The sequence below is a fragment of the Lissotriton helveticus genome, chromosome 5_1 (assembly GCF_964261635.1).
Source record: "Lissotriton helveticus chromosome 5_1, aLisHel1.1, whole genome shotgun sequence".
NCBI classification, from domain to species: domain Eukaryota; kingdom Metazoa; phylum Chordata; class Amphibia; order Caudata; family Salamandridae; genus Lissotriton; species Lissotriton helveticus.
The window spans coordinates 583,709,080-583,736,872 of record NC_136065.1 but is presented as its reverse complement, the minus strand read 5'-3'; the positions used below and the strand labels follow the sequence as shown (position 1 = coordinate 583,736,872).

Genomic DNA, 27,793 nt, shown 5'->3' with positions numbered 1-27,793 from the left:
AGTATCCTGCTCGGACGGCTTGCAGAGATTGGCCTTGAGAAGATGGCATTGGCCTGGCTGAGGAGTGATTTATCCGATCGCACCCAATGTATTAACATGGGGGCGTTCCGCTCGGCTGAGGTAGAGATCACAAAGGGGGTGCCACAGGGCTCTTGTCTGAGCCCCACTCTTTTTAATATTCATGTGGCCCCCCCTGGCTAGGATCATAAGATCATTTGGTTTCATCCCGGTATCATACGCAGATGATACACAGCTCCTTTTTCCTTTGAAATCCCTCACCACCGAGGTTAAAACAGCTTTCTCTAACGCCATGAAGACAGTTGCCCAGTGGATGTCTTCGAACGTCCTACAATGCAATGTTGCTAAGACGGAGGTTATGCTCTTTGGGGAGGCCACATTTTTATGGACCCCCGATTGGTGGCCGCAAGATCTAGGTCCGGTCCCTGATCCTAAGCAGATCGTTAAGAACTTGGGGGTGCGCTTGGATCAGGAGCTAACCCTAAAGCAGCATGGGAACAACATTATGGGGTCTTGCTTTCATGTTATAGGTCTTCTCCGCAGAGTGTTCCCCCTACTCCCTGATTATACCAGGAAAACCTTGGTGCAGGCCCTTATTCTTAGTCGTCTTGACTACTGCAACGGACTGTTGGCATTGGCCAACGATGGAGTATTAGCCAAACTTCAAGTAATACAAAACAGTGCTGCTAGGCTGGTTTTGAATGCCCCTCCTAGATCTCCGTCCAAACCCCTTTTGGACAAACTTCATTGGCTATCCGTTTGCCAAAGGGTCAGATTTAAGATCTGTTGTGTAATCCACAAGAGTCTTAACGGTATTGGACCTTCATACATGACGGATACATTTGTACCATATAATCCTGCTCGCTCCCTCAGGTCTAGCAACCAGCTCCTCCTTTGAGTGCCTATTGTGAAGAAGGCAAGACAGGGCGGTAAAGCTCTGTCAGTGGTCGGCCTCAGATTATGGAACAAGCTCCCCCTGATTCTTAAGCAATGTCCTGAACATCTGAGCTTCCAGAAAAAGCTGAAAACCGTTTTGTTTCAGAACTAGCTCTCTCTATAGGTGACTGTTCTCCTAATCTGTGTTTCTGGTGTTTCTGGGTGCGGAGATACTCCTTCGGGAGTTTATTCTAGCGCAATATAAACCCATAAATAAATAAATACAAAGTAATTACTCTGAAGGGCAATCCGTAATAGTGTGATGATAAATGTGGTGGGTACCTGGATGGGTCTAGGTCTGCTTTCTAACAGTTGTTCAATGATTGATATACTCTCAGTCTGGGGTATGTTGGTGTATAGTGAACTGATGTCTAAAGTAGCCAACATGTCCGTTTCCAAATTGTATGGCATCCAACCTACCAGGTTAATCATATACATGGTATCTTTGACAAATGTTTCTTGTAGGGGAAAATATTCCTTAATGAAGTAATCTATATACACCCCAATGGGTTCCAAAATGGATCCACAGCCTGATAGTATAGGACCACCTGGGGGGCTCGTTGTGCTCTTATGAACCTTGGGTAGGGTGTAGAACACTGGGGTCCTGGGATTTTCAGCATTGAGGAATTCAAACTCTTTTTTGGAGATATACCCTGCTTCTTTGGCCATAGTAGTTATTTGTAAAATCTCATTTTGGATGTCTGCAAGGGAAACCATGGCATGCAGGCAGGTGCCTGGACTTGAAGGACAGCCATCTGGTCACTCAGTGCCTCATTTTTAAAAAGTAGTCCGCTCTCTCTTAGAGAGGATAGGGATTCTAAGGCCTGGGTTCTAAGAGCCAGAACTGGGAATCAGGCACAAAGTGCTATTGGGGGAGATCATGGAGTTTTGACCCAGGGTCCTGTGTCAGCTTCTGGACCCAGACAAGCAAGGAAGTTCTCCCCACACCTTCAGGACCTTGCCCTGAGCACTTTGTGACACAGTGGGTCGGAGAAGGGAGCCAAGGGCCAGGGGCTTCCGCCACTTGGTGAACTGGAACTCTGACCCAGGGCCCAGTCGAAGATTCTGAACCCAATCAATCAGAGTACAGTGCTGTCTTTGCATCCCTGCCTGCTCTAAGGGAAGCAGGGCTCGATTAAAATGTCCATTGGACAGAGCTGGAAGAACAGTAGAGACTCAGACCCCTAGGTTTGGCCAGGCAGGCCCCCGTAGCACCTGGGGCGAAAGATCAGAGGACAATGGGGTGCCTCATTCCTTGTCTCTAATTATCCAGAGGAAGGCTACCTGCCTCTCTTTCAGTCCATGCACACTGTGTGAAACGGGGCTATCAGAGGAAACACATCCAACCTTCTGGAGCCCTGGCTGTGCTTGGAGTGTCAAATAAGCCGTCATCTGGACTTTCAAGTCAGCCAAGCCATCACGATCACAGCACAGTGCTGGCTAAGCCACCCTCCTCCCCCCGGAGCGGGTTGCCCTGCACACAGATGTCAGTTTTGTATCCCTGCATGTTCGGCAAGAAGCAAGGCTTGAAGGAATGGCCCACTAGACAGGGCTGTCAGACAACAGCAGACACATGCCCCCGGTGCCCCCAGGCCCCTGCCAGGCATAGGCAGCACCTGGGTGAGAACGAACAGACAACAAGAGTGTCCTAGGGACCTGCACATAATAATCCAGAATAAGGCTAACCCCTTTTCTTGTAATCAGTGCATGCTGAGTGACAAAGGAGGCTGCAGGAGAAAATACACTCAACCTCATGGAGCCCTTTCTGAGAATGAAGCATCAAATGAACCCTCATCAGGACTTCCAGGGCAGCCGATACATCTGGACACACCATTGGAACTCATGCACTGCATCCAGATGTCTGGGGTTTGGAATGAAAAGATACCGGACTCAAAGGATGGACATCTGGTTGGACCGTGACGTCTGAAAAAGGATTCTGTTCTTCCATGGATGCAACAGGTACTCTAAGATCCGGGTTCTCCGAATCCAAGCAGGCTATCAAGAAAGGGGCATGGGGTGTGGGTCTTACACAGCTCTGACCCAGGGCCAGAGGAGAGGTTCCAAACCCAGTCTAGCAGGGACAATTTCCCCAGTTCTCCGTGACCCTTTGTCATGCACTTTGCAACATGGCAGGGTGGAGAAGTGGGCCAGGGGCTTCCAACCCAGTGCCCGTCGGAGCTCTGACCCAAGTCCTGGTCGCAGCTTCTTAAGACAGGTATGCTGGAGAGGCCTCCCCAGACCTGTGGTGCCCCGTCCAGGGCAACTTATAAAACTGGCTAGGGAGGGAGCCCACGGCCTGGGGTTTCCACCTCAGGGCCCATCAGGGCTCTAACCCAGCACATGGTCAGATCTTCTGAATATGGACAGGCAGGGGAGAACTTCCAGGGCCTGCAAGACGCTGAACAGAGCCGTTCAAAGTTTCCTATCCTGGGCAAGCAGGAGATGCCTCCCTGGGCCTGTGGGTCCCTGTCCCACGGTTCAATTGGCACGGTGGGCCATGGAACAGAGCATAGGGATAAGGTCTTCCACCCCCAGTCCTGCTGGTGCTCTGACCAAGGATCTGGTCAAATCTTCCTATCCCAGACAAGAAAGGGAGGCCTACCCAGACCTGCTAGTCCCCATCCGTGGTACTTTGAGACACAGCGGGCCAGAGAACAGAGTGCAAGGCCGTGGTTTTCCACCCGAGGACCTGCCTGAGCTCTGTTCCAGAGCCCTGTCCGAGCTTTTTATCCTGAATAAGCAGAGGAGGCCTGTCCAGGACTGTGGGCCCCATCAGTGGCACTCTGCTACATGGTGGGCAAAGTAACAGGGACAAGGGTCTTCTAACCCAGGGCCCTTCAGGGCTCTGCCCGGAGTCCAGTCAGTGCTCCTGAACCCGGACAAGCAGGGGCGACCTCCCCTGTACTCCAGGACATCATCCCATCAGCTTTGTGAAACAGCAGGATGGAAAAGGGAGCCTAGAGGCAGGGGCTTCCAAACTAGGGTCCGATAGAGCTCTGACCTGGGCCCAGTCAGAGCCTAATATCCCTTGAAAGGAGGGGAGGCCTCCCTGGGCCTGAGGGTCCCTGTCCAGGGCACTTTGAGACATGGCCGGCTAAGGAACAGAGCCCAGGGCCAGGGTATTCCACCTCATGGACTGCCAGGGCTCTGACCTGGTGCCAGGTCAGAGCTTCTTAACATAGACAAGCAGGGTAGGCCTCTCCAGGCCTGAGGAATTCGTCCTAGGCACTTTACGATGTGGCAGGCTGGAGATGGGACCCAAGGGACTGGGATTTCCAACTCAGAGCCTGTTGGGGCTCGGTTCTGCTGCCCGGTCAGAGATTCTAAACTCAGAGAATCAGGGGTGACCTTCCTTGGCCTATGGGATCCTTCCCTGGGCACTTTGTGTCAAGACGGTTTGGAAAAGGGAACCCAGGGTCTTGTTCTTCTACCATTGGGTCTACTGGAGCTTCATCCTGGGGCCTGGTTAGAGCTTATGAACCAAGAAAAGGAGGGAGGCCTCCCCTGGCCTGAGAGTCCCCATCAGCAGCACTCTGCGCCACTGCAGACAAGAGAATGGAGTGCAGTGTTGGGGTCTTCCACTCCAGGGCTCTGACACTTTGAACCCAGAGAAGCAGGGGAGACCTCCCAGGGCATGCGAGAACCTTTCCCGGGGACTTTGTGACATGGCGGACTGAAGAGAGACCAGGGCTGAGGGCCTTCTACCCCAGACCAGCTAGACGCTGAACAGAGCCGTTCAAAGTTTCCTATCCTGGGCAAGCAGGAGATGCCTCCCTGGGCCTGTGGGTCCCTGTCCCACGGTTCAATTGGCACGGTGGGCCATGGAACAGAGCATAGGGATAAGGTCTTCCACCCCCAGTCCTGCTGGTGCTCTGACCAAGGATCTGGTCAAATCTTCCTATCCCAGACAAGAAAGGGAGGCCTACCCAGACCTGCTAGTCCCCATCTGGGGCACTTTGAGAAACAGAAACAAGGTCCCAGGGTCCTCACCCTGGACCTGCCTGAGCACTACCAATTCTTGTAATCCAAGAACACCGAGTGATAGAGGGGGACATCCAAAAAAATGGAGACAGCCTCCTGGAGCCTTGAGTGGGATTCAAGCCCTCAGTCAGACTTTCAGGGCAGCTTGGAAATCTGAACACTGATTCACGTGAAAGGAATGATGTGTTCTGTTTATTTATTTTAAGCTCAAAACGTCAGCAGTGATGTTGGAATGGCACTTTTTGCATCACCCTTGCAGGCGTGGTAAAGGGCCCCTAATTTGAATTATGCCCAGTCCTAATTACACGTACAGCTTTCAATTAGACAAAAATGTTTATTCCAAGAGTAAAATGTGAGCCTCTTTAAAGCCAGTGCTGTTTTCTGTTGCACTGTAACTTTGAGCTTAAATAAACTGATAAAAAGTCTATGAAAATATGTTGGGTAAAATGCCCAGGGCCCTCAATCCAAAACAAAATCTATATTGTCTTTGAAACTTTAATAATGTACCATGTTTTTGGCAGAGATCCTTGTGTTCCAGTCACCATTACAGGACACGGATGAATAAAATCAAAATAATGTCTACCATCCTCTGCAAATCTCAAGGATCAATGAATAGGACCACTTGTCATTTTGAAATCTGAGGAAATTAGTATTTTGATAAAGACCAGGACCTGACACTGACAATAAATATGGACTGTAGGGCGGTTACAGTAAATGTGCATACCATGGCTTTGATCTCTGAGCTGGTGAATTCAGCATTGATTTAAAAAAATTGAAGTAAGTTATGAACATGTGCAGTAGAAAGTAAGTCTTTCAGATTAAACGTTCTGCCCTCAATAAAGCCCATATGCACCTGCAGTGGTCTAAGTAAATCCAAACCAAACTGTTAATAATTCTGAGAACAATTGTCAACATTTGCTGATATTTCAGGTGTTGTCTTCTCGGACCAAACATGTGATGTTAGAAAAGATCAACACACTTCAAATCTGAATGATTTATACCACACACGTTTATGCTGTATAAATCTGAGGGATTATCATGAATTTAGGGGGAGCAACAGAAGCCAAATAAATTAGAAGCAAAATGTAATACCAGAATGAATGTGCTTCTGCCTTTTACAAAAAAGGTCTCCATGGTGACACTGGACCATTTTATTCCTATTACAGATAATTTGTTGCAGGTAGATTTCAGCCGTAGCTGTCCTTCAGTGTCACCACACGACTTCTATCCATACACCTACATGAAGCAAAACGACCATTTGGTCCAGTTTCACCATGGAGACCCCTTTCGAACAACAGAGCTACTGCAATTATTTAGGAGCTCTGTCCAAAAAAGTCTCATCCATCTAGCTGGAAAGTGGCTAACATTAAGCAATTGCTAAAAGACACTGCCGGAAAAGACAAACATAACAGCTTTCATCCCTTTTCCTGCTTTCTACCTAAACAATAAAACAATCTTTGATCACTATTCTTCAGCAATTTGCAAACACATGTAGAAATTAATAAACTGTTAACTAGTTTCAAGTTGGAATCCACTGAAGTGGAAGTACCAAATGTTGTCATTGTGTCAGTCCTTCACCATCTTAGAAGAATAGCTGATATCAGTGGTGTTTGGGTATTGGTTTTGCTCGACCTTTCAGCAGCATTTGATATTGTTGACCATACAATTCCGACATCATGATATAACAAGGCAGATGTAAGTTGCACTGATCTCTCTTGGATGCATTCATTTCTCTCCAAAATAAATCAAGCCATAGCTGTCCCACCAGAGCCCAACAGGATATCCTGTGGTGTTAATTAAGGATCTATTCTGCCTCCCCTCTTTTTTAACCTGTGTCCTCTAGCCTCATGGACCAAGTTCTAAATGGAGGCTGATCACACCCAAATGATCTCTCACAGCCTATTTACAGTTAGCTCTGGATATCTCAGCATCAGCATTAGTGAACTTTCTTTCATGAACTCAATGGTTAATAACCTTCAAAAACCTAATTGCTTGTAAACAGAGCTTCTATTAACCAAACAAGCCCCCACTATCTGCAATTCATTACTATATACTAAGATAATGTCTCCTTCACCTCACGTAGCTAAAGTTATATGTAATATCAGCAATTACATTGCCACTGTTCTCTTATCAGACGTGAAGATTATTAAAGTCTCAAATATGTTTTCTCCTTATTAAGGCTCTTAAACATATCAACACATTTAGGGCCCAATTATGAGGGTGGACCGCCAGACTCATGGGGACACAGCGATCTTCCAACCGCCCTATTACAACTAGGGCAGTGCGACCGCCATATCCTGGCCTCAGCTGCTATGGAACCACCGTTCCCTGGTGAGGTTGTGGCAGTCAGGAGGACGCAATATGCTTAGTGGGCCCGCCATACCCTGCAATACCACTTTCGGTGATCAGACCATAGAAATATGTATTACTATTTTTCTCATACTTCATTCAAAGTCAACCCAATGAACTTTAGAAAACATCTGAAACGTCAATATTTAATTGATAAATTACATTGAACAGGACTGATTCAGGTTTCCCAATGCTGTTCAACCCAACAATCTGTTTTTCGTTGGGTGTCAGTCCTCAATTCCTATGGCCAGATTATGACTTTGGTGGTGCAGGAGGGGGACAACATGGACTGCTAAGTCCATGCCATGCAGGAATAGGGAGTGCATGAACATGGGGGCACATGTGCCTCCCCGGCATGTAAACCCAGGCCGTGAGGCAGAAGAGGGCCCTGTAGGGACCCCTTTGTTTCATCTCCACCATCCTTTTCATGAGGGGCTAACTGCACTGAAAAGAGATGCAGGGAGGAAACTTCTAATATGCTTGGCGGTGCCGCAGTGGCACCACCAAGCATATTGCAGCCACAGGACCACTGCAATACCACCGGCAATTGTAGCTCTCCCCCTGATGCGTCAGTCCTCACATGGTCCGACCACCGCACTCAGAATGCGGCGGTCGGACCACTGGTGCGGCAGTCCATCACAGCCATCGCACCTCCACCACAGCTTTGGCTGTTCCATGGACCGCTGAACTTGTAATCAGGCCCCTAACATGTAATATTATCCTTTGTTGGGTTTTCTACAATGCCACAAAGCCTAGGTATATGTGCTGTATAAATAATTATTAACATAATATAACACCATGAGATGATGCCAGAAGAAAAATGTATGCCAGAGGCAGCTAAATTTGCTTGAACGCAAAGCAGAAACTTAGGCCCTATTTACAAGACTGGCGGTCCAAGGACCACTAGACTAGTAGGGAGATGGTGGTGGCGCTACCGCCACTCCGGCAGTCAGACTGCCCACTACAATTTGGATGGTAGGACCGTCCTGGGACCTCCTCTGCCGCCAAGGAACCGCTGTTCCCTGATGGTGTTGTGGTGGTCAGGGGCGACAATATGTTTGGTGTGACTGCCGCAGTCCCACCAAGCATACTGTGAGTTTCCTCTTCGCCAGGGGTGTCTGGAGGTTCATCCTCCATGTACACCAAGGTGGAGAGAAAACAAAGGCGGCCCCCAGGGTCCCCTGTGCCTCTTCCATTTGCACAACAGTTCCTGCATGGCATGGACTTTCGAGTCAATGGCATGCAGGAACCTTGTTGTGCATTCCCATTTAGGTGCTTTTTTTCCAAAGGCATCGCTGCCTTTTAAAGAGGCGCCGCAGCGGGACCGCCAGACCACTTTAAAGTCATAATCGGGTGGGCGGGTGGTGGCGTACCCCCCACTTTTTCAACACCGAAACTCGTAATCGGGCCCTTATTCTCCAGGGCCATCACACAAGAGTTCAGAAGGAATAATGTAGCCATACCCTGTGAATTAAAGGTCCCTAAACCCCTACATCAAATGTGATTGCAGATATTTTTTTTACAAAATGCAACAAAATATTTATTTAACAGTTTATACAGCATTATCATTCTCGGTTTAGATACAATAAAACATTTATCAATGCAAATTTAAAAGTGACACCCTGTCTTCTTGCTATCTATATCTTTGGAGAGGGAAGTGTGCAAACAGGATAACTTGCTTATTCTTTTTTTTCTATGTATTTATTTGAGTTTTTAATGGTTTATCAACAGAGATGTATAACAATACACAACCGTGTCATTAGTGCAGTCAAGTTACATACAGTACAATTTCTCTCAAACCATGGAGCAGTACTCTCCCCCCACCAGTCCTGCCTTAAATCCACTATCTACTCACCCAATACCCTTACAAGGTGCCCCTTTGCATCCTTCACTGTGAGTTATCAGCAGAGGAATTCCTGTTATGTTGTTATGTCTTCTGCAAGCTCGTCCCTTCGGATGCGCTTAACGTGCTGCTTATCTGGAAGAGGTGTGGCGCCGCGGCCAGGGCGACTGACGCTGGAATCTGGGGACCATGGTTCGATCCCCGGCTCCGGCGGCAGGTTAGTCCAGCACCATGTGACTCTGGGCAATAGCTCGCTTAATCTTCCCGACGGCCCCCAGCGCCTAGAGACCCTTACGGGTGATTGTGCGCTTTACAAATGTGGACTTTACTTTACTTTACTATCTGCCAACACCCACTCCAGGAAGTCCCGTCTCCAAGCCGAGAACTCTGGCGGCTGGTAGTAAGACAAAATATTTAAAAAATCTTCATACCAACATATTGTGTCGATAATATTGCGATATAGAAATATCGTCATCAAGAATATCGATTTTAAGGTAAGTTATATCAATTTAAAAAATATGGAAATTATTAATATTGTTTCCAAAAATATAGTTGTTTTTAATATCGTTTTTAAATTATTGATATGTATTTTAGTATATATGTTAAAAGTATGTGTAATAAATTCATTGTATAGCTATTGTTTATATTTTTAATACAGTTATTACACTTTTAGTAGTTAATAATAAATTTTTGTGATTCTTAATGCCGGAGCGGGTTATGGGGTTTATACGGGTACAAAGTGGAAAGTAAATTAATTATAATTAGGGCTCCCGGTTTTATGGTATTTATATTTTTGTCTTTTCCTTCTGTATTTATCCATATTTCTTTTTTGCTAATTTCACCTGTATTTATCCATATTTATTTTAGGTTTTGTGAAAAAATGAAGCTGAAATGTGTATATTTCTGCATTTATTTAACCAGTTAATGTACACTTGTGCCTGAACGCCTGACAGCATTCAATGATATATACACACTCAGATGGTAAAATATGCCCTTATAAGAAAATATGTAAATTTTTGTATTAAGGTTGTACAAATCTACTGCTAATTTAGGCTCTTTACTAAAATCACTATTTTTTTTTAATCCTCTTGCCTGTCAATCTGCACAGCTAACGGCCTGGCAGTCATGACTGACACCATTTGAATCACTCAAAAACAATCCAATTTCCGTTTTTATCCATATTTTAAAAATAAATACATACAGGAAAATAAATGGTTTTCTGTCTGTATTTATCTGTAAAAATCAGTAAAAACAGAAAACAGGGAGCCTTAATTATAATTAATGAATACATAGTTTTTAAATTCATATTAATAGTTTAGTTGATAATTACGTTAATTGTGTAATGATTTATTTATCATTAAGTTTTATGTGTGTTGTGGGTTTTATTGGGGTATAGGGTGGGTAGTCATTTATGATTAAGTAATATTCAATTTTTTTAATATTAATTATTTAATTGATCATTAATTATGTTAATTGTGTAATTCATTTTTTTACAGTTACATTTTAGGCGTGGGTTGTGGGTTTTGTAGGGGAATAGGGTGGGAAGTAAATTAATTATACTAAAGTAATAATGCCTTTTTAATTATTATTAATTAGTCAAATAATAAATATGTATTCTAATTGTGTAATTCTTTTTTTAAGTTAAGTTTAGGTGTGGGTTGTGGGTTTTGTAGGGTTATAGTGTGGAAGTAAATGAATTATAACTAATAATTAATGTTTAAATAATATTAATTATTTAATTGATAACTATGTTAATTGTGTAATTTTCTTTTTGTAAAATTATGTTTTAGGTGTGCGTTGAAGGTTTTGTAGGGGTGGGAGGTGGGACATTTTTTAAATTAATTAATAATGAATGTTTTATTTATATCAATAAGTTGATTAGTAATTAAATAGGTAAACTGTATGATTTAGTATATTATTGGGTGAGTGTATTTTTTTTATGGATAAAGGGTGAGTAGGTAATTTGTTATTTTACTTAAAAAATTATGTTCATTTTAAGTATTTATTTAAATAATAAATTTGTATGTAAAATGTGTAATTAAGATATCATTTAATATATATTAGGTGTGAGTTGTTGCATTTGTAGTCGTAAAGGGTGGGAAGGTCATTAAATATGATTTATTATTAGTTAATTATTTAAAAAAAAATGTAATTGATAATTAAATATGTAGATTATGACATTAATATATTTTTAATTTTAAATGTTAGGTGTGGGTTCTTCGCTTTGTATGGATAAAGATTGGAAAGGTAATTAAATATAATTCTTTTTGTTTTTGATAAATATTAATAATAATGTAATAGATGCTAATTATGTGGAATGTGTGAATGATATACGTTTTTTAAAAATGTTTAGGCTGTATTGTGTAGTTTGTAGAGTTATAGGTTGAAAAGTTAATTAAGTAATAAATTGTAAAATAGTATAAAAAATATGTAAATTATTATTGTAGGTGATAATTGTGTTGCACCACTCTCAATTTGAATAAGAATGTATTAATTGCTTGTTCTTATAGTGAGAATATAGGGGCTGAATCTGATGGCAGAAGGACATGCATCAAACCTCCATCATTGTTGAAATGGAACCGCTGGCAGGGAGTCGGCGGTCGCGCCAGGCAAATTACGATCGGACAGCCGGGGAGGCTGTCAGAAACATGCCTCTTAGCATTGAGGCTTCTGCTGCTGCCCGAAAAAGTGCTGCAGCACAAGCCTCACTGCTAAGAGGCATGTTTGTAAACATCCCTGTACCCTGTGACAGGCACCATGCAGTGCCTGCCACACGGTGCAGTGATGGTTAGGGGGGCACCATAAGTGCCCCAGGCCCCATAGCAGTGGGCCGGGGGGAAGGGGGCCGTTATGGGCCCCCAAAGTCACTTCCTGCCTGCCTTTTCATGGCGGGCAGAGTGCCATGAAAGGGCAGGCGGAAAGGGACATTGTAACCCCTATGGCGATGCCAGAGCAGGCACTGCCCCTAATCAAGGGATTACCCGTTGAAAGCGCGGTGGACAGTCCAGCCGCCAGATGCCTCAGCCCTCTGCATCGTAATGCGGTGGGGGAACCTGCCGGGGCCGATGTCACTGCCAGCCACCGATGCCCAGATAGTGGTGGTCCCACCCCTGTAGGAAAGTACTATCTGCTTCTTATGGTTACCCCCACTTTTTACTGATATCTCACTGGTTTTGGACTACTCTGATTGGGAGCCTGCTATCCAGGACCCCAGTCTATCTGCTTTCTCCCTTAAATTGTTATGTATGTACTTTAGGTACACTCCAGATTGGATACTGGGGTACCTTTATCAGTCCCTAATATATGGTACACATGAACCCAGGGCATAGGTACCCAGAGGCCTCCCATGGACTGAAGCATGTATTATGCCACCCATGAGAGGCCATTCAAAATGATACAACTGGTCTGCTACAGCAACTTGTGTAAGCTTGTGCTTGCACCACCTACTTAGTTTATAGGTTCACTATATCTATCTACATCATTACACTAAAAAAAATCAGTCAACTCTAAGGCAGGCCTTATCAATTCTGAAGGCAGGGTGCTGGGTTTTATGAGAGAGGAGACCATTCTCCAGGGTTGTCTGTGATGCAAAGAAAAACCAAAGGTGATGATGGACGGAGCGTTGACAAAACAAACACTCACCCCCAGTCAACTGATCTGGGTTTAATCCATCACCGTTCTTTAGCTCACTCCACCACCCCAGTTCAGACATGGCCATATGCAAATCAGTCTGACCCTGTGCCTCATGGCAACAGTCCAGCCCGAACTGCCAAGCCATGTCTTCCCTGGACCGGAATCAAACTTCCCAGGACCGGTTTCTGGCATTACAGCCGTCTTCAGCCGGGCTTGCTTGACTCCAGTGGCAAAGTGAGCAAGGGACTCACGTCTGAGCATACCCTGCCAATTTAGGGCGAACAAAGAAAAACCAAAGGTGGTGATGGACGGAGCGTTGACAATACAAACACTCACCCCCAGTCAGCTGATCTGGGTTTAATCCATCACCGTTCTTTAGCTCACTCCGCCACCCCAGTTCAGACATGGCCATATGCACATCAGTCTGACCCTGTGCCTCATGGCAACAGTCCCGCCCGAACTGCCAAGCCATGTCTTCCCTGGACCGGAATCAAGCTTCCCAGGTCTGGTTTCTGGCATTACAGCCGTCTTCATATGGGCTTGCTTGACTCCAGTGGCAAAGTGAGCAAGGGACTCACGTCTGAGCATACCCTGCAGTTTGGGCTGGACTGTTCCCATGAGGCACAGGGTCAGACTGATTTGCATATGGCTATGTCTGAACTGGGGTGGCAGAGTGGGCTAAAGAATGGTGATGAATTAAACCCAGATCAGTTGACTGGGGGTGAGTGCTTGTATTGTCAACACTCCGTCCATCATTTAATTTGGTTTTACTTTGTTCCCCATAAGTTGGTAGGGTATGCTGAGACGTGAGTCCCTTGCTCACTTTGCCACTGGATTCAAGCAAGCCCGGCTGAAGACGGCTGCAATGCCATAGTCCAGCTCAAACCAGTTTTAGGAGCCATTGGCTCCTGCTCTAGCGCGAAACTGAGCAAGGACATGGGTGTTGCCACCCCTTTGTCCTGCCCCTCGCCTAGGAGGATCCACTGAAACTGTACAACCCTTTCCCGTGAGTACAAGGTGGGTTACCTTGCTCCAGGACTTTAGATTTTACCTGGACAAAATTCTACTAAGAAGAAATCAAATACATCGACTGTCTGCACAATACTGGATGACTGAAGAATCTCCCTTGGAGTAAAGGAGTTACTCCCCTGCACTAGCAGGCACCTACGCGCGTCTGACTGGCTTGCTGCTCCTGAGCTCCTGAGGACTCCGAAGATTTCAGTAACACAGGAGGTGGGTTTCCAAAAGTCCCTCGTGCCCGTATCCCTCGTGGGGACGGTGTGACTGAACCCCTGTGCACTGCATACATTTGCAAGTGCATATGCTTGTTGGCAATTCCCTAGCTTGTGCATTGGACTCAGTTTAGTCCTGACCCCGAGCAGTATGTCCACAGAAGAACTCTGGCCTCCTCACACTGAGTGCTCTGTGGGCTGGTACTTCGCTAACTTGCTTGACGTCTCCTCGTGACTCCTGGTCTGTTGCCCAGTGGGTCCTCGCAAGGGTCACCTTGTTTGTTTTTCTGCTTTCCTGGTTGCTCCAGATGAGCCCTGACTCTCCATTGCTTGGAGAGTCCCCTGGACCTTGCAGGTCCACACTGTAACCTGTTTGTCCTCCTGCGTGGGTTGCATTGGCCAAGGCTTGATTGGTGCTCCAGTCGGACACCGACCCCTCAGCACTCAACAGCCTTTGTGGGACAGATCACCTCCAGATCCTGGCCATCCTCGACACCTCCTGGTCCTTGTGGCTGCAGAGTCTAGCATTACCTCATCGCATCTGAAGCACCAACATCAGTGGCATTCAACTACCGAGCCCCTGGTCACCTGACGTGAGCCAGACTCTGTCCCCTCTGCTTTCATGTTCCTTCCTTCCAGGATCCAGGCTTGGATTCCACCAGACACTTTTCACCTTCACGGCAGCAGTACTTCTCTTCAGCACTCCATTGACAACGACAAAGGTTCTCGAGACCACTTTACCCCTATGCACCCGGCTCCTCTGGGATAGGTCACAAGGGTACCTCAGTACTCACTGGTTGGTTGGCTCTAGAAGGTCTGATGTTCCAAGGGGTTTGCTTTAAGTCCTCCTAGAAGTGTCCTTAAACTGTAACTTTGCAACTGCGACTTTCTCATAGAGTTGTACGGAGCACACGGTTGTGTTTCCTCACTGCACCAGTCCTCCATGGGCTCCTTGTGTGACTGCTTTGGTGGTTTCTTGGGGTCCCAGCGATTCTACGTGCTCTAGGCACTGTGTCTATTCAAGTTGTGATTTATATACCACTTTTTATTATATGGTTCGGTCTCCCCCTGGAGCCCGCTGTATATTGTGCTACTTACGACTGTTCTATTGATCCAGTATTGTTTGCTTAATGTTCTATTCTCACGTAGGGAATAGTAGAGAGTGTTATATTAATAAATACATATTTTCATATAACTACTGTGTGGTTCTCCTTTCATTTAGTCATTCAGGAGGTGATATTCTGGTAAAACAAGCCGCTTTACATTCCCTCAAGATTAAGCATGAAGGCTTCTCTCCATAGCTACCGCTAGGATAGCTTTCAATAAGGTTATCTTTGACTTCATACATCATAAGGGTCGTGTGGACTAGTACAGGGTGCCCACTGTAATTAGTGGACGGCATATACAAGGCCACCTTCTCACAAGCACCATCTTAATCAGGCCCATAGTTTGATGTTTTTAACGAAATAATAATTCTATTACTTTATGATATCTATCAAACATTGTAATAATGTTTAATTTGTTTATTTTTAAAATATATATATATACCGTTTTTTATATTTACATATTTAAATTTTTTAGCTAATAATTATAGTTTTGAATTTATTTTATTTTGTTGAAGTGAATATCTTTGTTTCCAATGTTGCACAGAGTACATTGGGAGTACTAAAGTTTAGCCATTTACCATCCAACATTTTCCCTACTCTTGTACTAAATGGAATGGGAATAGTAATTTTAACCCCTCCGTAATCCAACTCTTTACCTATTGTTGCAGTGACTGTAGTAGGAATAGTAGATGTTACCCCTCTGCAATCCAACACTTTTCCTACTGTTTCACTGATTGGACTAGGAACAGTACATTTTACCCCTCTGCAATCCAAACTTTCCCTACAGTTGCACTGGCTGGAGTGGGTATAGTACATTTTACCCCTCCGAAATTCAATACTTTCCCTACTGTTTAATTGACTTGAATGGTAATAGCAAATCTTACCCCTCCGCAACCCAACACTTTCCCTACTGTTGCACTGACTAGATTAGGAATAGTACATTTTACCCCTCCCCAATTCATCATCCCTACAATTCATCCATTATCACTAACTCTCATCCCTAGCTTTCATCCATCATCCCTACCTCTAATTCCTCATTCCTCACTCATGCCACTTTCAATGTTTTGAACCACCCCTTGATACTGATTGGTTAGTAACAGCCAATCAGAGTTAAGAGAGAAGGTTGCATCAAGCATGGATGATGGACGATAAGTAGGGATGATGGATGATAAGTAGGGATGATGGATGATAAGTAGGGATGATCAATAATGTATGAAAAGTAAGGATAGTGGAGGATGCATGGGAAGTAAGGATGATACATTGGGATAATGTATGATGGATGAGAAGTAGAGATGATAGATGAGAAGTAGGAATGATAAGTGAGAAGTAAGGATGCTGGATAAGAAGAAGCGATGCTGGGTGAGAAGTAGGACTGAGAAGTACATGTTATGGATGAAAAGCAGGGATAATGGATGAGAAGTAGGGATGATGGATGAGAAGTAAAAATCATTGATGAGAAGAAGGGGTGATGGATGAGAAGTAGGGATAACGGATGAGAAGTCGGAATGAGAAGCAGGTGTGAGAATTACGGATGAAACGTAGGGGTGATCGATGATAACTAGGGATGATGGATGAGAAATAGGGATGAGAAGCAGAGGTGATGAATGAGGAGTAGGAATGATGACTGAGAAGTAGGGATGATGTGTGAAAAGTAGGGATGAGAATTAAGAATGATGGATGAGAATTAGGGATGACAGGTGCGTATAATGGCTGATAAATAGGGATAATGGATGAGATGTAAAGATGAGAAGCAGTGCTGAGAAGTAGGGATGAGAAGTAAGGATGGTGGCTAAGAGGTTAGGATGATGGATTAGAAGTAGGGATGATCGTTGAGATGTAGGGATGAGAAGTGAGGATGAAGGATGGGAAGTAAAGATGAGAAGTAGGGATGATGGCTGAGAATTAGGGGCGAGAAGTAGGGATGATGGATGAGAAGTAAGGGTGAGAAGTAGGGATGATGGATGTGAAGTCGAGATTATGGATGAAAAGTATGAATGAAAAGTAAAATGATCGATAAGAAATAGTGATGAGAAGTAGGGGGTGATGAATATGACAAAGGGATGAGGACAGAGGAATGAGGATATCCTAAAATGGATGCTGTACAGATGAGTTAGGCTCAATCAACATTTAAACATACACAAGGGTGCTTTGCAAAGTGAGAAGCAGCTGGTAACCCACATCTGTCACTTCCTGAATTTCATTACAAATACACAGGTGATGACTTTGACATGTGTTATACTTGGCTAGTCGTGCTACGAAAATGATAATGTTCCTTTGTTTCTGTCTTTGGATAAATAACTAGAAGCTTACCTTATCTCACTTTATACTGAATACAACAATGTTCTCTCCTTGTCTTTCAGTTTCATAATCTTGAAGTAATGAAAACACTTACAAACTGGTTCCACCTACAATAAGTGGCAAACAAGACGCCAGACATTTACTTTCAAATAGTGGTCCAAGCTGGTTGAAGACTGTTATATACATTGGTTCTCGGCTGCAGCGATGCATAACCACATCAGTTCGAGCGCCCTGGTGGCAATTATGTTTCTGTTCCATTCATGTGATGTATCTTCAGAGCCCTTGCCAAACATGTGCCCAGCAGTGCCAGGCCCACCAGGACTTAATGGCAAGGATGGGAGAGATGGCAAAGATGGAGCTTCTGGTTCTCCTGGAATCCCAGGTATGGAAATGAATTAAAGAAAGGCATGTTGTAACAAGCTATCTGAGCCCTCAGGAGTGCTTACTAGAGTTTGTTCAAGCAAAGATACCTTGGCTGATAATGTGTAAGCAAAACACTTGAGCAAATAATTTGACAAAATCCCTGGAAGCAGTTTTAGTGGGGGCTAATTGGTATTCAGCAACCTTGAAGCATTAGGAGGTAAAGGGATGGGCGAAAAGGATCCCTGGGTTCAAGGATCAGATGCGAAAATATATTATTACTGTGTAATTTATTGTTTTCCTGGAACATTCTGTTAATTTTAAAGGACAGAGCTCCTCCAGAAGAATAAACAGTCCTAAGAAAAGGTACCAGGACAGTACAAAGTATGTGCCAGAAATCTTAGTAAGAGAGATATGAGGTATTTAGAGGCCCACTTAAAGTGCTATGGCTGACTCATCGGTCCGTCAGGTCAGTGGAGACTCTGGCCTCCACCGCCATGGCTGAGGACCGGATGCCACATATAGGGATCATAAGGTACTTGAGGGCCCACTTACATTGTTGTAGCTCGCCATCCAATCCGTCTGGTTGGTTGAGACTCTTGCCTCTAATCCAGCGGGCCACCAACCTGAGGACATCTATCACTAAATACTCATTTGGGCCCATAAACACACTCACACAATATAGGCCAGGGAGCACCACTGGGGATCAATTTATAGGGCTGAATTCATACATAAATTGCTTATCTGACTAAAATCCTTATTTAATCCACGCCCTTTCAATATACATGGATCTATTTTAGTTGATTAGAGTTGATGACCAATGACTTTGGTCTCATTCAACTGATTTCTTATTAAATGACCACAGACTCAGGAAAATGTTAAATATTTATCTAAATTAATCATAAAGAGCAAAACATATTAAAGTAATAACTCCTTCTTTCAGAGGAAGAAGAATCTATCTATAAAATTATTTAAATTTTCACAATAATAGTGCCTTAGGAAAAAGAGGACAGAGAGAGAAAGCACATGGACAAAATACACAGCTTTATATTTACCTAGAATGGTGCGAAAATTAGACCCCATGAACCAAGAGTTAAGGGCCTCTTAAAGAAATTCTGGTTACAGGTTCTTCAAGACAGGATAGGACAGGACAGATGACCACTATTGGATTTGAGGCCTGCATCTCACCCCTCTCTGATACTAACTTCCTCCTCGGTTCTTCCGCAACCTCCTTCTAAACCTATTACCTCTTCGATTCTTCTGCAATCTTCTTCTAATTCTATTACCTCCTCGATTCTTCCGCAATCTTCTTCTAATTCTATTACCTCCTCAGTTCTTGCACATTATTCTTCTAATTCTAATTTTCTTGTACAATTCTAAGTCTGCTTCATCAGGTATTCGATCAGCATTCAGACAGCATCTCTGTCTTACAGCGCTCTGGTAGCGGCTGACCCCCTAAACTAACTAACTACCCCAATTATACGTTCTTAATGGCATGTTCAACCCGTAAATGTTTCAACCTTATGAAATTCCTAATTCTGATTGGACAAGCTCAGGGGATGATCATCACACCATGCTAAGTTTAATACTTTTCTGAACAGCTTATTGTTTTAAGGTACAGCCCATTAATTTGTTCTCCCAAGCTTTATTTCCCACCCATATTTGAAAAAGTTATGTGACAACAATGTATACGATTTCACAGTTGTTCATTGAATCTTTAAGATGTTCAGCTGGTTCGCAGGGTTCGTCCACTAGATTTCCTTGGAAGAGTCCCAAGACTTGAGCTCATTGCTCCAGAGTGGTCTCTCTTGTGCATGTCCCACCATTCACGTGGTTATCAGACCTTAGCGTTCTAAGAGGCCCAAATACAAACTAATAGAGAGGTCAAAAAGACAAAGTATTAGATTCAAATGAAATGATTTCACTGTATACCACCTATCTATATTCTAATCCCATTTACTTATAAAGACTATTTATGCATTAGCATTTAGTATATAACGCAGTTTAGTTTCAGCAAAGCAGATGCTCAGCACATGAGTTCTCATGCGGACATTTTAAATGCTATTGCGCAGAAGCAAAGTTTTCCCTCCAAGCGTTAGGACGTCATGCAGCTGACGCATGTGCAGTTTATTTTCCACTTTAGTTGCACTCGGATTACTTGTTAGTAAAACACATAGGCAAGCTTCCCCCTTTTCTAGAAATGTGAAATGTTGTGTAAAGGAAGTATTACAAACATTATTAATACTTTATTACGAGATTATAAGAGAGGATTACATCTGAGCAAGTCTCTTATTCACGAGTCCTTGCTCCATCACCTCCACCATCATGGTTGAAGACCACCTGCCACATTTAGAGATCCACATCTGCCTGATAGGGCTACTGGTGGGGAGGATACACTGACAATACAGATGAATCCTGAGCGTGTGAAATGTGTATTTCATATGCCAGGCATTTGGAACTTCAAAGGCAGCAGTTGGTTTCTGTAAAATAAAAACGGATGTCATTGATGCACATGCATTGCATTGTGGCTCGAACAATGAAAATCTATAAAAGTACCTCCTCTTTGCTCTGGCGACCATGTGGTGGATGGGCCCCCAGGTTAAGGAGTTCTCATAGTAGAGGCAGTTGGGGCACCTCTGTTGAAAATCCCGCAGTTCCTTTCTCTCTAAATGAGCTGGGGGATTGCAATTTGTTAGGGTTGTGTCACTGACACTATATAGCATCCTGACCTGATAAATTCTAAGGGGCGAATTTATCAACTGTATTTGTCGTACCTGTTATAGTACTACAATAGTAATACAAAAGTCTTGGAAAATGCGGTTCCCAAACTACTTTTTACCTATACTCTATCATAGGGAGACTCGGCAGTCATGATGGAGACCTCCCTATGGTATACTAGACGGAAAAGGAAAATGTTTATTAAACTTTTTAAAAATTGAAAGAATATTTTGCTGTTAAATATTGTTGTAAATTAATTTCTTGTTATATGTATTTTAAATGTAGAACAACATTTAAAAAACTACCTCATGACAGCATTAATAACTTATTTTAAATATAACATATCATTAATTTTGATGTTTACTTGAATTAAAACGATGGGGCTGATTAGAATGGCGGTCGGACTTCAGTCTGACCGTCATCTTTTCGTTCCGACCGTCATCCTTTCTTGGATGGGATCACCAGAAAGGCTGTCTGCCGTCCCACCATAAGTATTAGGATGCGACCAATACCATGCGGTTTCAATTCCTATGTTTTGTATTGTGGCGGGTGCGACTTGCTGCAGCACACGCCCCAGTACAAATAGGGGACACTTCACATATCCCTGCACTACATGGCAGGCACTATGTGGTGCCTGGCACATGGTGCAGGGATATGTATGGGGCACCATAGGTGCCCCCCAAAACCCACAGCTGAGGGCCAGTGGGGAAGGGGTGCCCACTTCAGGCCACCAAAGCCCCTTTCTGCCTGAATTTTCATGGCAGGTTAACCGCCATGAAACAGTGGGTGCAAAGGGACATTGTAATCCCTATGGTGCCCACCGCCATCGTAATCAGGCCCTTTTTCTTAAGTGTAAATTAAAATCATAACTAAAATAAGAAAGTGTATATTTTGTATTATTTATTAAGAATTGTTAAAAGTGATGCATAGTGTCAATTTAAAACAATTTAATATTTTAAAAATAACATTACCTTAATTTTTTTATTTGAAAGCAGGTTACTAAAACATGTCAAAATTAAATAAAAAATATGATCTATTTTAGATATTTTTTACATCATAAAACAATAATTTATGTTTTAAACTATTTTGAATAAAACGCTTTGTTAAAAGGTTCACCGGGACTAGATGGACCTCCAGGCTTACGGGGGCATCCTGGACCACCTGGAAAATATGGACCACCAGGAAGCAAAGGGGACCCTGGTCAAAAAGGAGACAAAGGAGAAGAAGGTATGCACACTTTGAAAAGTAAATCTATGAGCAAGATCCCTAAGATGAGTATAATGTGTTCAATGAAATCGGAATATTCACATGACAACTTATAGTGACTCCGGGACCACAAGAGAAAAGAGCTGAACTGCATTCATCAATTTCATTTAGGCCATCTTTAGGGGATTTCAACCAACCAAGTATTTCTTTTAAGTTGAATAGGCTAGCTAGATCACCACCTTGTAGAAGTGTGTTGGTTATAATGACCTGCCATCTTATGTCCTTCTCATTATGGGCCTCATTTATGAAAAGTGTTGCATCTTTGCTTGAAAACAGTGATGCAACACTTTTCAGTACGCTCTCGTTGGGAGGACACCATGGATGTGGCATGTCGCAAGGATTTACAGATAAGTCAGTATTCCTGACGTATTTGTAGGCGCAAAAGTGGTGCATTGCGGGAGTGTGTCTGAAAACAGACGCAACTCCAGCAATGTGTCCTTTCACATGCAGCAAATGTTTCTCCGCTGTTACTTAACTTATGCTTAACCTCATCGCTGCAGTGCGAATTCCGCCGCAGTGCTGAGCATTCCAATCGCGGGCGTGGTCATGACGGCTCCCGGCCGTCATCAGCACACGCCCACCGTGACTCATGACGGCCGGGAGCTGTCATGAGCATGGAAGAGGTTAACTTATGCTATGATTGTTTAAGAGGTCTACCAAAAATTGTCTGGGCACACAGACACTGAATGCAATTAATAACCCCACAAGAGTTGCAATTTGTATGGTATGTCTAAGCTTGAGTAAAATGTTTGTTTGTGTCTTGTGCCACCATTTAGCAGTAGATATGGATCTGATGGATCAGACATTTGGAGTGAGTCTTCTTTAGCTGTGTTTGTTTTGGTTTTCCTGCAACGGCCTGCTATTGAAAGCCTAGCAGTCCTGGACAGAAAAAATTGCAATGAACCCATGCAAAGAGAGAATATTTTCAGCTTACGAGTTACAGTGATTGTTTACCAAAAGAAACACCTGTTTTCAATGGAAAAGCCCACATGATAAGGAAAGCAGCTTTCAGTATAGAGATTGAACTGTGGCCAGAGCTGCAAGGTGATCTGCCACCCCAGCCCACAGTCAGCCCACCTGTCGACCTCTAAATAATATCCTTAAATCCCTAACAAATATTGTTCTGAAACTCACAAAAAAATCAACAAGTTAGTAAAACAGGAAGATAATTTAAAAATAAACGTCTTCACACCCTCACTCTCTGCAGCCATTTCTTAAGAAATTTTACTCCATAATGTTAGCAGATTTTCATAAATGAATGCATATTTTTGAGACAATTCTGAAAGGGATACATCAAACCTGAGATTCCTAGACATAGATGTATAGCTATGCCTGAATGTAATTATCTGCCTAAAGTCACTTCAACATGTCAGGCACCACTGCATGGATTGCTATGTGTCCTTCAGGCAGCCTTTCAATGGTGGTCCGACTGCCATTGAAAGGTTGTTGAAAACAGACTTTGGGGGCCCCTAGCAGGGCTCCGCCCCTCTGTGGCCTCCGCTATGAGGCCTTGGGGGCACCTGTGGTGCCCTCCCAAACATCAATACCCATGTGCCATGCACCACATGGTACCTTTCACACAGTGCATGGATGTTTGTAAACATCCATTTGCCCAATGCGGTTTGTGCTGTGGCCCCTTTCTGGACGCTATACAAGCCACAATAGAAAAATGGATGTTTACGACTGCCTCATTGGTGGTCACATTCTAATTCATTGGATGGAACCACTGACTACTAGTCGGTCGGTTTCCATTCCAACTCAATGCCGGTTGGACGCTCGTCCGACCAGCATCGTAATCAGGGTCTGTGTATTTTACAAGTGCACTGATGTAACCAAAAGTTGACAAATATCGCCCCACAAAAGAACTAAATGAATGAATAGAAATATATAATTAATATGTCTGTTGAATGCATCTGTCTAGAGAGCATCTTGCACTAACTTGAGTTGTGTTTTTTTTTTATAATGATGATGCATCTATTCTAGGGCACGTTACACAAATTGCTGCATATATTCGCTTACTATGAATTTTGAATTATTGCAAATTTGGTGTCAATCTCTTATTTAGTTGCCTTTCATGTTCTACTATTGTCCGAAGGTAGTTTGCTTCTAGGGCCCGATTTCAGTGTCGGACGGGCCTGAGTCCGTCCGACATCGATTGGGTACTGGGAACGACTGACAACCTGTCTGCGGTCCCAACCCAGCATTTAGGATGTGACCAAACACTGTCCGGTCTCAATTCTATTCTTTAATTGGGAGCATGCATTCTGACCGGTTGTATGCTCTCATTGTAAAGAGAAGTGGTGCAGTTCATCCCAGCACCCTGCAGCAGGCACCTTAAGGTGCGTGCCTCGGGGTGCAGGGATCAACAGGGGGGCACCTATTGCCTTGCACCTAAGGGGAGCCTGCTGGCAGCCCCCAAAGTCAACTTCCAACAGCCTTTCTGTGTTGGAAAGGTCGACACAGAAAGGCTGTCGGAATCCAACATTGTAATCCCTTGGGCAGAAAGAGTCTCCCTTGGGATTATACGAGGCTTTCTGAATGGCAGACAAGCTCTTCGAACCCATCGGAAGCCATTCGGAAATCCAGTTTGGATTCATTTCTGACTGGCTCCATCCAAATGGGTCAGTCAGAAATGAATCCAAACTGCTGATTATGATGCAGTAGAAATAGCTCTGACCCAGGGTCCGAGCCTTTTTCCGTGGCATCGTAATCGGTCCCTAAGTGTAGATAGTTTTTGGATCCTAGATCATGTTACTGCTAACATGGAAATTACACATGGAAATGCTATTTTATTTCTAAATTCAAAAGATTATAATAAAAGTGATGAATGCTACTTTTTGTCCTAAACTGTGAATATTATGTTATAATGATCACTATATTTACAGGCCCACAGGGTGATGCAGGAAAACAAGGTTTGAAAGGCGAGCCAGGCCAACCAGGAATCAAGGGCGAAAGAGGTCAAAAAGGAGACCCAGGTACAACTGTATTCACAATGAAATTAAATAGAAAAATATTTGACTTTTATCATGAATGCCTGTCACTGTCTAGAAATTGTTAATGTCTGAGGATATTAACTAAAAAATGCAGTACCATACATAACAACCAACTTTTACATTTCCCAAGGGTGAAAGGCACAAACTGTGAGCCCTATGACCAGGGCGAAAGCAATGTTACAAATAAGGCTGAGAAAGCCACCAGACACATATACAATTGCTAGTTATAGGCATAGGGTATACTAAAGTTAAAACGTAGACTCAGCTATTCAGTCAAAAGCATACATCAGGGCTACAGCATGAAAGAAATGCTATACATTTAGCAAAGGGAGGCCACAAAGCACATGCCATGAAGGTAAAAAAATATTTTATTCATAAACACTTGTATATTACAAAGTACTTCGCACAGCAGGTCTCTTCTGTCTAGGAACAGCAAATACAGGTGTTTACTTTTACTTGTTTACTGGCAAGATACATTTCCTCCAGGTAGGTAGTGACAATGACATTGAAAAATAATCTTTCTGTGTCATATCGCTCTTACTTCACCTCACAACTGACACCTTAACTCTTTCTTTCTTTACAGCTAAATGCACCTACATCCTCTCTCTCTGCCTCATCTCCCTTTAATGACTACGTCTTCACACCCTCACTCTCTGCAGCCATTTCTTAAGAAATTTTACTCCACAATGTTAGCAGATTTTCATAAATGAATGCATATTTTTGAGACAAATCTGAAAGGGATACATCAAACCTGAGATTCCCAGACATAGATGTATAGCTATGCCTGAATGTAATTATCTGCCTATAGTCACTTCAACATGTCAGGCACCACTGCAGGGATTGCTATGTGTCCTTCAGGCAGCCTTTCAATGGTGGTCCGACTGCCATTGAAAGGTTGTCGAAAACAGACTTTGGGGGCCCCTAGCAGGGCTTCGTCCCTCTGTGGCCTCCGCTATGAGGCCTTGGGGGCACCTGTGGTGCCCTCCCAAACATCAATACCCATGTGCCATGCACCACATGGTACCTTTCACACAGTGCATGGATGTTTGTAAACATCCATTTGCCCAATGCGGCTTGTGCTGTGGCCCCTTTCTGGACGCTACACAAGCCACAATAGAAAAATGGATGTTTACGACTGCCTCATTGGTGGTCACATTCTAATTCATTGGATGGAACCACTGACTACTAGTCGGTCGGTTTCCATTCCAACTCAATGCCGGTTGGACGCTCGTCCGACCAGCATCGTAATCAGGGTCTGTGTATTTTACAAGTGCACTGATGTAACCAAAAGTTGACAAATATCGCCCCACAAAAGAACTAAATGAATGAATAGAAATGTATAATTGATATGTCTGTTGAATACATCTGTCTAGAGAGCATCTTGCACTAACTTGAGGTGTGTTTTTTTTTTTATAATGATGATGGCATATTTTCTAGGGCACGTTACACAAATTGCTGCATATATTCGCTTACTATAAATTTCCAATTCTTGCAAATTTGGTTTCAATCTCTTATTTAGTTGCCTTTCATGTTCTACTATTGTCCGAAGGTAGTTTGCTTCTAGGGCCCGATTTCAGTGTCGGACGGGCCTGAGTCCGTCCGACATCGATTGGGTACTGGGAACGACTGTTAACCTGTCTGCGGTCCCAACCCAGCATTTAGGATGTGACCAAACACTGTCCGGTCGCAATTCTACTCTTTAATTGGGAGCATGCATTCTGACCGGTTGTATGCTCTCATTGTAAAGAGAAGTGGTGCAGTTCATCCCAGCACCCTGCAGCAGGCAACTTAAGGTGCGTGCCTCGGGGTGCAGGGATCAACAGGGGGGCACCTATTGCCTTGCACCTAAGGGGAGCCTGCTGGCAGCCCCCAAAGTCAACTTCCAACAGCCTTTCTATGTTGGAAAGGTCGACACAGAAAGGCTGTCGGAATCCAACATTGTAATCCCTTGGGCAGAAAGAGTCTCCCTTGGGATTATACGAGGCTTTCTGAATGGCAGACAAGCTCTTCGAACCCATCGGAAGCCATTCGGAAATCCAGTTTGGATTCATTTCTGACTGGCTCCATCCAAATGGGTCAGTCAGAAATGAATCCAAACTGCTGATTATGATGCAGTAGAAATAGCTATGACCAAAGGTCGGAGCCTTTTTTTTGTCTGTGGCATCGTAATCGGTCCCTAAGTGTAGATCGTTTTTGGATCCTAGATTATGTTACTGCTAACATGGAAATTACACATAAAAATGCTATTTTATTTCTAAATTCAAAAGATTATAATAAAAGTGATGAATGCTACTTTTTGTCCTTAACTGTGAATATTATGTTATAATGATCACTATATTTACAGGCCCACAGGGTGATGCAGGAAAACAAGGTTTGAAAGGCGAGCCAGGCCAACCAGGAATCAAGGGCGAAAGAGGTCAAAAAGGAGACCCAGGTACAACTGTATTCACAATGAAATTAAATAGAAAAATATTTGACTTTTATCATGAATGCCTGTCACTGTCTAGAAATTGTTAATGTCTGAGGATATTCATTAAAAAATGCAGTACCATACATAACAACCAACTTTTACATTTCCCAAGGGTGAAAGGCACAAACTGTGAGCCCTATGACCAGCGTTGACGCGCAGCGGGCGCGCCGATTGTGCGCCGAAGGCGCGCCAAAGGTAAGCCCGTCTGCGCCCGTCCGCGCCTGGACCGCGCCCAGGGCCCGGACCCCTGGCCCCCACCGACGGAAGACGACCCGACGGTCCTACGACGCCACCGAACTCATCGCACTCAACGCCGGCAGACTCCCGGGCTGCTGCCGAGCCACCCCGAGACGCACCCACGGACCCTTCTGCTGCAACTCCTGCAAGTTCACCTGCATCTGGACCTGCACCACTCCAGCAGTGCCCAAGACCTCGACGAGCAACAGCAGCAGCCACCTGAAGTGCATCCTGCTCAACACCCGCTCAGTCCACAGACACGCCATCGAGCTCTGGAACCTGATCGACACCACAACCCCAGACGTCGCCTTCCTCACGGAAACCTGGATGAACGCCTCCTCAGCGCCCGACAT

General features: G+C 44.0%; 1 protein-coding gene across 3 annotated transcripts in view; it reads left to right on the top strand.

Annotated features, from left to right (window-relative positions):
- The window catches only part of LOC144754746 (uncharacterized), a 114,342-nt gene that overhangs the window by 69,738 nt on the left and 16,811 nt on the right, over window positions 1-27,793 (top strand). For 2 of the 3 annotated variants that reach the window (XM_078642933.1, XM_078642931.1), the window contains exons 2-5: window positions 17,459-17,778; window positions 21,585-21,701; window positions 24,626-24,715; window positions 27,078-27,167. In XM_078642933.1, coding sequence (XP_078499059.1) covers window positions 17,601-17,778; window positions 21,585-21,701; window positions 24,626-24,715; window positions 27,078-27,167 — 475 coding nt within the window. In that variant the 5' untranslated portion in view covers window positions 17,459-17,600. Of the gene's footprint in view, window positions 1-11,353; window positions 11,375-17,458; window positions 17,779-21,584; window positions 21,702-24,625; window positions 24,716-27,077; window positions 27,168-27,793 lie in introns of those variants that run through there. The other variant, XM_078642932.1, reaches the window with a different exon arrangement.